The sequence below is a fragment of the Vicia villosa genome, linkage group LG3 (assembly GCF_029867415.1).
Source record: "Vicia villosa cultivar HV-30 ecotype Madison, WI linkage group LG3, Vvil1.0, whole genome shotgun sequence".
Taxonomy (NCBI): domain Eukaryota; kingdom Viridiplantae; phylum Streptophyta; class Magnoliopsida; order Fabales; family Fabaceae; genus Vicia; species Vicia villosa.
Genome location: NC_081182.1, coordinates 157,158,076 through 157,168,814, shown reverse-complemented (window position 1 = coordinate 157,168,814; position 10,739 = coordinate 157,158,076). Strand labels below are relative to the sequence as shown.

The 10,739-nt window shown below is 34.4% G+C and overlaps 3 protein-coding genes across 5 annotated transcripts; 1 reads left to right on the top strand and 2 right to left on the bottom strand.

Annotated features, from left to right (window-relative positions):
- Positions 1 to 1,782: 1,782 nt before the first annotated feature.
- On the bottom strand, positions 1,783 to 2,655 carry LOC131659239 (altered inheritance of mitochondria protein 3-like). Its single transcript, XM_058928453.1, has one exon. The coding sequence runs from the start codon at positions 2,653 to 2,655 to the stop codon at positions 1,783 to 1,785; it is 873 nt and encodes a 290-aa protein (XP_058784436.1).
- Positions 2,656 to 3,035: 380 nt separating this feature from the next.
- On the top strand, positions 3,036 to 5,201 carry LOC131659238 (uncharacterized). The gene is made up of 3 exons (XM_058928452.1): positions 3,036 to 3,190; positions 3,241 to 4,464; positions 4,625 to 5,201. Exons 1-3 carry the CDS (start codon positions 3,036 to 3,038, stop codon positions 5,199 to 5,201), a joined length of 1,956 nt encoding a protein of 651 aa, XP_058784435.1.
- Positions 5,202 to 7,420: 2,219 nt separating this feature from the next.
- Positions 7,421 to 10,454, bottom strand: LOC131662536 (serine carboxypeptidase-like 18). 3 transcript variants are annotated; one of them, XM_058932355.1, is made up of 14 exons: positions 10,337 to 10,454; positions 10,147 to 10,269; positions 9,906 to 10,051; positions 9,630 to 9,824; positions 9,381 to 9,483; positions 9,262 to 9,299; positions 9,078 to 9,179; positions 8,878 to 8,964; positions 8,671 to 8,784; positions 8,502 to 8,573; positions 8,280 to 8,401; positions 8,076 to 8,189; positions 7,931 to 7,988; positions 7,421 to 7,809 (listed from the first exon to the last, which is right to left on the bottom strand). In XM_058932355.1, exons 4-14 carry the CDS (start codon positions 9,762 to 9,764, stop codon positions 7,726 to 7,728), a joined length of 1,029 nt encoding a protein of 342 aa, XP_058788338.1. In that variant the 5' UTR covers positions 9,765 to 9,824; positions 9,906 to 10,051; positions 10,147 to 10,269; positions 10,337 to 10,454; the 3' UTR covers positions 7,421 to 7,725. The 3 variants fall into 3 exon arrangements, with proteins under 3 accessions (XP_058788338.1, XP_058788339.1, XP_058788337.1); XM_058932356.1 differs by having other exon boundaries at positions 9,906 to 10,043; XM_058932354.1 differs by lacking the exon at positions 10,337 to 10,454 and having other exon boundaries at positions 10,147 to 10,316.
- Positions 10,455 to 10,739: the final 285 nt, after the last annotated feature.

The following is a 10,739-nucleotide window of genomic DNA, read 5'->3' as shown; positions in this document are numbered from 1 at the left end:
AAACAAAGATGAGTAGCATACTTATGGAAGCAAACTTATTAGTAGAAGATAGTTTGAATGTGTTCAAAGATGAGAGAACATACTTCTATGAAAAGCAACAAAGAGTTTTATGGAGAGAAGGAGAGAGTTTAATCAAGAAAGTAAAAAGAGGAACAAAAAAATTAATTTTATTAAACACTTTGGACCATGAGGTGAAAGAGAAAAAAATCAAAGGATCCTTGAGATTGGACATCCACTAGTAGTTGAGTGGCACGTCATCAAGGATTACATCATCGAGTCATAATGGAAGTTGTGGGTTCTAGGTAGTAATCGTGACACACATGTTTATAGGTCATCACTCTAGGGGTTACAAGCCTTGTATGGCGGAAGGGAAAGGCAAAAAAAACTATTAAGGTCTCATCACATTTTGACACACAGTGTCATGATTGTGAACAATACCCACATGAACAGTACATGAAACAGTATTCTTTAACAGTAAATTAAAGTTGGTTAATATAAAATAACGAAGTTGGTTAATAAACTCCTAGATATTAAAAATAACTTTTAATAATAAAATAAAGTTGGTTAATAAAATGTAAAAAGATGATTAATAAAGTGACAAAGTTGGTTAATAAACACTCATATATCATAAATAATTTTTATAATAAAATAAAATTGGTTAATAAAATATAAAAAGTTGGTTAATAAAATTATAAAATTGCTTAATTACAAAATTTTATATTGGTACCCCTTAATAAAAAATAAAAGAAAATTATATATTTTTTAAAAAAAATATTATATTATTATAATATTTTAATATTGGTGAATAGTAAAATACAGTATAATATAATATATGAAATGATGTAGAAATATCATTTCTCATAATTAAATCCACCGGGAATACTAATACTACCTGAGTTACTCAATGTCATCTCTGTATATATAGTTTCTTTTTCTTTGACACATTAAGTTGAATTTTTTCCCTACTTGACACATCTACATCTGCCAAACACATTTCCCAAAATGCCACAATCTAAAATTAATTTCCCAGATTGCCACACCTTCAAGGCATGTCGCCATTCAGAATGGAGAAAAGGTGGGCCCCATCGTCACAAGAAAGCATGTCGCCAATCAGGGTGGAGACATGGTGGGCCCTGTCTGTAAAAAGAAAGCATGTTGCCAATCAGGGTGGAGACAAGATATTTTCTGATTTTTTTTTTTCGTTTTTTTTTATTTTAAGTATTTTTGTTATATATAAATTACTTTTTTTATATATATTTATATTATATAAATCCAATAAATTATTTAAATGGTTTAAATACAGGTTTGATAATTAATTTTAATCAATTAAAAAAGGGTTAATGAACTTTTTCGTCCCTTTAAATACTTTAAATTTCGTTTTTAGTCCCTCCAGAATTTTCCTTCAAGAAATCGTCCTTTCAAAATTTTTCTTCCGAACTATTGGTCCCTAACATCAAATTTCGTAGCTAATTGGTGGCTAAAGTTGTAGCTAATCTCTAGCAAATTTGACGTTAGGGACCAATAGTTTAGACGAAAAATTTTGAAGGAACGATTTCTTAAAGAAAATTTTTGGAGGGACTAAAAACGAAATCTGCAATATTTAGAGGGACCAAAAAATTCATTAACCCATTAAAAAATAAATTAATTTTTTTAAACAAAATTAATACTAAATATTATTTAATACGAAATAAACTTTAATACAAAATATTAATTTAAAAACAAATATTATTAAACATAATTAATACTAATAATATTAATACGAAATTTCATACAAATAAAAAATCAGTGAAACAAATGACCATCGGTACCACAGGCAGGTGCTCTTCGCACACGAGGATGACCACGACCATATTGTTGTTCTTCTTCAGTTGGAGCAGGGTCGTCTTGTATTTCTTGTGTTAGAGGTGGAGGAGGAGACCAAATTTGACTTAACATTTCATAATTACTGACATAATCACTGACATTAAGATCCAAGTTTAAGTTTGGGGTGGATTGTGTGTGCGGCGGGTCATGGTGGGTCACGGTTGGGATGTAAGAAGTGGTGGGTGGTTCAGTGTATGAGGTTGAAGGGTTTTGTTGGATGTAAGGGGAATCAAAGTTTGGATGCGGGATAGGTGTGAATTGCATGGGTGGACGAATATAGGTCTGTTGGAATTGGGTTTGGTAGTTATAATTTGTTTGAGAGTGAGATGGGGTGTATTGGGTGTAGGAAGAGTATTGTGGGTCAATGTAAGGGTTGAGAGTATGTTGTTGGGAATAATTGGGGTTAACACGGTGTTGTTGGAAGGGTTGATGTTGTTGTTGGAAAGGTTGGGGTTGAGGTTGTTGTTGGAACGTTTGGTGTTGAGGTTGTTGTTGAAATAGTTGGGGTTGATGTTGTTGTTGAAATAGTTTGGGTTGAGGTTGTTGTCGTTGTTGTTGAGACTCACTTGGATGGTTTGTTGAATTTGGAATTGAACGCGGGTCAGTGAGAAAGTGTCTGTACGATGCATATATGAATGGAAGCGACCTATACCAATACATGTACTCTGCTGATGGTTTTGTCTCCTCCTGTTTATATAGGCATGCATGCTTCCCATCACGTCTGCGCCATGTCGCCAATTGGAATGGGGAAAAGGCCCCCTTGTCGCCATTTGCTTTGGCGTAAAGGACCATGTCGCCAATTGCTTTGGTGTAAAGCCCCCCATGTCGCCAATTGCTTTAGAGACAACCCCCCATGTCGCCAAATGCTTTGGAGACAAGGTCCCATGCGTGTTCCACGTGTAGCCATGCATGCAGCGTTGAGACTTTTTGCATGATAAATACTCTCAACATTATTTCTTTACATGCAAAAAATATAACCATCTTTCATGCAACAAATATAACCATCTTTCTTTACTTACAATCCATATCAATCAATTGCAATGGCACAAAATAAAATACCTTGTATCATTCATTTCAATGGAAATATCGTTACACATGAGAATATTGGGGTAGTTTTTTAGAATACAACTACCATTCTTGTCAAAGTTCATCGCAAATGTGATTTAGCGCACATGACAAAAAAAATAGAAGAAACAATGCAAAAAAAAATATCAGATATTTTTTATCGATATCCAATAATTGATGGAGCACGTGATAGTGTCACATACAATACTGCGAAGATCGAAGATGATGAAGATGTTACTTCAAGGCTTAATTGTCACACTAGGTTTAGTAGTGGACATCCATTGGAGTTGTATGTTTGTTTTCACGAGGCAGAGGAAGTTTATCCCACGCAATCGTCCCAAACACATCAATATCAACAAAGCCAGTCCTCCCTACACGGAGAGCCATCCCATACCAACATAACGAGCCATTGTTTCCGGAAGAAGAGGTTGATGATGATAGCGACTCTGATGATGCCAGGCAACTTTATTTGTTTGGTGGTTCTAGTGACGATTCAGGTGACGAAATTATTCCCGTGTCACAACCTTCTCCAGTACTTGATTTATACAACCCACCATATCACATGAGAAATCATGTTTCCGATCCTACTGGGCCTGTATCGGTCTTTGATTCCATAGACGAGGGTCATGAATGTGGAGGTTTAAAGGACGGCATGAAGTTTGAAAACAATGAAAGTTGTATGTATGCAATCCGTCAATATCACATTAAAAATAGTGTTGATTACGAGATTTATAAGTCTGATACGCAACGTTTCTTGGTTAGATGTCGGATCGAAGGATGCGGCTTCACATGTAGAGCATCATTACGAAAGGGGTGTGGTAAATGGGTTATTGGTAGAATTGGTGGACTACACACTTGCATGGCGTCTGCTATGTCACAAGATCACAATAAGCTTGACTCAAATCTTATCGCTCAAAGCATCAGAGCTCTTGTCAGCGATGACGCTTCAATCAAGGTGAAAACTATTATCGCTCATGTTCGTACAGTTTTCAACTACACGATATCTTATAAAAAAGGATGGCTTGTAAAGAACAAAGCAATCGAGTCTATTTATGGAAACTGGGAGGCTTCATACAACGACCTACCGCAATGGTTGTTAGTCATGCGAGAGCATCTTCCTGGAACCGTAATAGAACTAGAAATACTGCATGTATATTTAGATGATGGAACACAAATTAGTGGTGCAAGAATTTTCCATCGCCTTTTTTGGACATTTCAACCTTGTATCAGGGGTTTTGCCTATTGCAAACCAATTGTGCAAGTCGATGGCACATGGCTGTATGGAAAATATAGGGGAACGTTGCTAATGGTTGTTACACAAGATGGGAACGGTAACATTTTTTCAATCGCCTACGCATTGGTTGAAGGTGAGACCGAAGGGGCTTGGAGTTTTTTCCTGAAAAATTTGCGGCTCCACGTGACCCTTCAGTCCGATCTATGTTTGATATCTGATCGACACGAGTCTATAAAGACTGCATACAACAACCCAGACAATGACTGGAAAAATCCTCCTTCAGTGCATGTGTATTGCATCAGGCACATCGCACAAAATTTTATGCGAGCGATCAAGGACAAAGACCTTCGCAAAAAAGTTGTAAACATGAGTAATTTATTCTATATTTTTTTAGCATTATGTTCTTCAACTTTTAAACTCATATTTTTGTTATACTAATGTTTTTAATAATGCATACACAAGGTATGCTCTGACGGAGTCTACATACGCTTATTATCGAGAGGAAATCCGACAAACAGACATGGAAGCTTTCAACTGGATAGAGAATCTTCCAAGAGAAAAATGGTCGCGAGCTTATGACGGTGGAAGACGATGGGGTCACATGACAACTAACTTTGTTGAATCGTTGAACTCAGTGATGAAGGAAACAAGGAATTTACCTATTACATCACTGGTAAGATCAACATACTTCAGGATGGGCACATTGTTTGGGAGGCGAGGTCATGATTGGACAAAAATGTTGTCATCAAAGAAGGATTTCACAGATAATTGCATGAAAGGGATGACGAAAGAAGTAGAAAAATCTCACAGTTATAATGTCCTGAGTTTTGATCGTGAGAGAAACTATTTCGTCGTCCAAGAGACGGTTAATAATAACGAGTGTCGGCCACTTACTTATTATAACGTCGACCTCCAAAAACAAACATGTGACTGTGGACAATTTCAGACTTTTCATGTGCCCTGCTCGCATGCCATTGCAGCTTGTTCTCATGTCCGACTCAATTATATGATGTTTATCCCTCCTGTATTTAGAGTTTGAAATGTCTTCAAGGTATACGAACAAAGCTTCATCGGTGTTCTCAAAGAAAATCAATTGACTAAATATCAAGGCGATATTTTTTTACACAATGAAAGAATGCGACGAAACAAAAAAGGTCGCCCGAACAACACTCACATTAGGACTGAAATGGACACCGTTGAGAAAGTAAAAAGACGATGTGGAATCTATCAAGGATTACATATGCGGAAAAAATGTCTGCATCGACCAAATACAACAGGCCCTTCAAACTAGTTAGACATTGTTGACTACTTTAGAGATGTTGTTATATTATTAGTATTAATTATGTTTAATAATATTTGTTTTTAAATTAATATTTTGTACTAAATAAACAGGAGGAGACAAATTTTAGTACACATATTAAATTTTAGTACATGCCTATATAAACAGGAGGAGACAAAACCATCAGCAGATAAAACCGCCGGCGCTGCTGATGGTTTTGTCTCCTCCTGTTTTGTCTCCACCCTGATTGGCGACATGCTTCCTTTTTGTAGACAGAGCCCATCATGTCTCACCCTGATTGGCGACATGCTTTCTTGTGACGATGGGGCCTACCTTTTCTCCATTCTGAATGGCGACATGCCTTGAAGGTGTGGTCTGGGAAATTAATTTTAGATTGTGGCATTTTGGGAAATGTGTTTGACAGATGTGGCAAGTAGGGAAAAAATTCCATTAAATTGCACCTTTCATTGTTAGTATTAGTCACATGTACTGTTAGTATTAATGATGAATGAAAAGTACCATTAAGTTGCATCTTGATGATAGGCATGGCAATAAAACCCAGACCCGCGGGTACCCACCCGAACCCGCCCGAAGTTGACGGGGAAAACCCGCTTTGACTGAGTTTGGGTTCGGGTTTTCCCCGATTATAAAATATGGGGACGGGTCGGGTAATGGAGACACTAATACCCACCCCGAACCCGTCCCTAAACCCGCCCCGTTTATTTTATCATGTACACTATTATTTATATTTCATAATTTATATTAATAAATATGTGGTTGATGTTTTGATAATTTGATTTGTATTTATTATTTTAAATATTTAAAATGTATGTATGAAATTTTTTGAGATTGTTTTATTTTGTTATTTATAATGTAATTTGATTTTTGAAAAAGTAAATATTTTTATTAAAAAAATTAATTTTACGAAATAGATAGTAGCGGGGATACCCGAACCCAATCCAAACCCGTTTGGGACGGGTTTGAGTTTTAATTCTCCATCCCCGTTTGGGTTTGGGACAGAGAACGGGAATTGATTGGAGTTTCGGGTTTGGGAAACGTAAAAACCGTCCCCGACCCACCCCGTTGTCATGCCTACTTGATGATGAACAATGAGAACCACTGCAGCAGCGCTGGCGAAAAGGCAAGAGATTCCGCCACCCACGACAAAGTGAGAGAAAAAACAAACACACGATCTTTGTAGAGTTTGAGTTACTCAATGCCATCACAGTATAGTTCATTTTCCTTACATATTAAGTTGCATTTTTCATTGTTAGTATTAATTACATGTATTGTTAGCAATGAACAAAGACGTACCATTAAATTGCATGTTCGTGATGAACAATGAGAACCACTACTCATCAATGTGTCTGAGAAATACGTTTACACAAATAGTTTTCAAAGTAATGGTGATGTTTATTCTATGCAATCTTCCACATGAGCTAGGAAGTATGAGTGGAGAGTTTGATATTAAAGGTGGTAATTATTACCCTCCTCCAAATCCAATACTTTAGGCCAGTTTGTTTTTGCCATTTTTTAAAATTGATTTTTGTTGTTTAAAAAAAATTTGTTTAAAAAAATTTTACAAATTTTTTTTTATAAAAGTTTCAAATGAAAATTCGGTTTGAATTATTATTCTTAAAATATTATTTTAGGTATTTTATTTTTTTATTGAAACTTTTTTTGGATATCAAAATTTCAAAAAATCACTTAATTTTGAATTTTTTTCAAATGAATTTTTATAAAAATCATTTTTGAAATACTACTTTTTAAAAAAATTATAATTTTAACTATGTTTTAGTTTAAATAATATTAGTTTATGTTATAGGATGTCAAAAGTAATGTTTCAATTAAAAAAAACAAATATAAAAAAATTTGTAATATTTTAAAAAACAATTTTATAAAATCTATTTTCAAAAATATAAAGAAAAAAAAATTTTTTAACTGAAATAAACATGCTCTTTATGGTCCTGATAGTAGTGGAAGAAAGAAGAAAGATAGCATTGGTGGTGGGAGCGGTAATGGACCTAATAACAAAGAGTTACACATGTTTGTTTGTTTGGAGTTCAAGTACTTCACCTATTTCCGAAGGGAATCTTAAACATGTTGTTAATAAAGCTGTTTTTGGAACTGTTGAACCTTAAAATTTATTCTCCATCAATAGATAAGAGAAAATTGTTGGGGAGATTTCCAATTTAGATCTTAGATGGAACAACCAGACTTTATTTATCTCCTAGACAAAATTCGAATTGCGATGTTTCCCTTTCTCTGCTTAGCACAAGAATAATTAGATAAGAGAAAATGAAAACCACCTCTTGATCAAATTATAAACTTCCTTGGGCTTAAATGTCTGGGCCACATGTCCAGCACCCTGTGTTACAATAGAATGACAACAAAAACGATTATTGCTATTAAATTTACGAGTAACTATTGATTGAACTTATAAATTAAATAACCAAAGATAACATTCTCAAATTTAAGACTATACTTGCCTTTACGGTCGCATATGTTAAGTAATGGTCTTGTTTCATTTTGTATATTTCCGTGAATCTGTGTGAATTATTCAATATAATTAATTAATAAAACAGTACATGTGTTTTGTTTCACCCATTAAAGAGCTGAGAAAAATGTAATTACCCTGCAACTTGACCTTCAACAAACCATGCACGCCATTTGTCATGTATGCTCATATTCAATGACTTTATCCATTCTTGTGTACCCACTTGTGGTATTGCCATGTCAAGATCAGAACTGCAGTTTATCACCTAAATAATGAGTCTCTAACTAACAAACCAACTAACTTGTATATTTTGTTACAAACTGTGGAGGAACGAAAATTACCTATAAACGAGAGCTTGGATATTGGCATTGGTGAGATTGCGATAATAATCTATAACACTAGGTTGTAGATTTTGTGTGTATTCCAAAGTTTTGTTGCATCTCAAGAACTCCCCTTTAGTTCCCTATTTAAATTATATTATTGAATGAAATGTTTAGCTGCTCAATGAAAAGTTCAATTAGTAATTATCATTACATTATAAATGACAGAATATGCAGAATTACCTCTCTTATATGAAGGGCTTTCCTTACATTTTCATCGTTTGCCCATATGTTCACAAGAATATGATAATAACTCTAAAAACAGTTGATAATTTAATCAAGTTAGTTCTACATAATTTGGAGGAAGAGTGTAAATATATATATGAGAGACAGACAGAGAGATTTTCTTAACTCTACACCGTAATTCTTGATCATCTTGAACTGGTTGTTGAATCAATTGGTTCACAGCAGGTGTAGTCATACAGAGAGGTTCTAAAATTTGTTGTTGGTTTATATAACGAACTAGCTACAAATCAATGTTTTATTTGATTAATTACTTTTCGTGTTAAAATGCATAACTTGATCACTATGAATAGGCCAAATGCAGTGTCATACTAACCTCAGAATAAGCTTTATAATCTGAGACACACTTTGTGTTGTCTGGATCGATGTTCACATAATTACCCTTACAATTTTCTTCCAGCGACTGCAACAACAGTTGGCAATTTGTATAATATAATGATAATGATGATGATCATGGGACGGAAGGAAGTAATTTGAATGAAAAAGATAGTAATTTAGACATGGTGGAAATAAAACCTCATAAAGTTCTTTTGGTATTAGAGACATATGGTAAGCATATAAAACTTGTGTGCTATAAATCTGATGTGTGTCAACAGATGGGCTTGCAATCACATAACCCTAATGATAAGAATGAGACAATTAGTTATATATAGTAGTTTTAAAAACATTTAGCAAAGTAGAAAATTGTGATGTTTCTTACTTTGATGTTTATGTGTGGCACATGTCTTGCTTGGTTTCCTGTAGTTGAAGTATGCATTGAAAAAAATACAGAATAATGCCAAATTTTAACTCATCAAATTAAACATTTGTCACTGGTACCTTGATATACTTTTTGAACAAGAGGACCCGTAATTATTCCTGAATATGAGCCACCACCAATATAAAATGGATTTGAGCTAAACTTTGAATGAACAACAAGCCACTGCATTAATTTAAAGAGACGTAAGTACAATTGGATAAATTCTGTAGTCAAGTTTCTTTTAAACTAGACTTGGTGTTGTAACATTTTGCATTGATGAATTATAAACATATTATAAGTAATGGAATTAAAATAAGGTGTTTGTTTACCTTTTGTATAAAAGAATATGCATGATCCACCCATAGTGTATCACTGCTGTAGTAGCCTTGTTGCGTTTGGGAGTAAGAAAATCCAGTCCCAACTGGAATATCTATGTAAATCATATTCAACATGTGTCCAACCATATGGATTCAATTTAAGGTTTGGAAGGTTGTCACTGTAATCGTCACCCATTGTTAAAGGCCCTGTAAGAAGGATATTTAAAGCATAACTATGCCTGGACCGTGTTAAGCAGAAGAATATAACAAGGGAGGAGGATCCTTTACCATTTTCAAAAAAGAATGCGGAAAGGCCAGAGCATCCTGGACCTCCAACAAACCAAAGTAAAACAGGATCAATGAGGGGATTTGTTTGAGACTCCACAAAATAGTAAAATATTTGCACCTTTTCACCTTCTCCCACTCCTATGTATCTACACAATACGCATTTATAATCACTACTATGTTATATAAGCATATAGAGAAGAATGAATTTGAATAGAAGAAGAAGAAGAAGAAAGAAACAGACCCAGTTTGAAGGTTGAATGGAAGTTGACCATCAAAACCCGGCAGGTTCTTGACAATAGAACCGGAAGAAATCATGAATGGCACAAGAAGCATCAGAGTAACAATTCTCCAACCCATCGTCACACTAGAAAGGAAGATTTTGATTCAGATTCAAATTGATTATATAAAAGAAATTGATAAACTAAACTCACCATATATAGAAGGTCAGTGGGTGGATGTTGGACACAGGTGCTCAATGCTCATTGTACTATTTTAAAATAAAAATCATTTGGCTAGAATGGACTTTTGCTACCACTCATATTTTAAAACCTACTTTTTCATTTAACACGACTCATTCATGTGTTAGAAGTATTAAAGGGTAATTTAGTATTTTCTATTTTAGTGATAACTTAGTCATTAAGTTTATCTTCTTTTAGGGTCTATGTGACAACTTTTGTTTTTGTATAAATAGGTTAATGTAGGTTTCCTTTATTGTAATTCCTCTTCTTACACATTAATAATTGCCGTCATTCTCTCTTTTATTCCTCCTTGTTTTCACCATCTTATACAACAACAAATGGTATCTAGAGCTCTTGGTTCTGATTTAGAAACCAC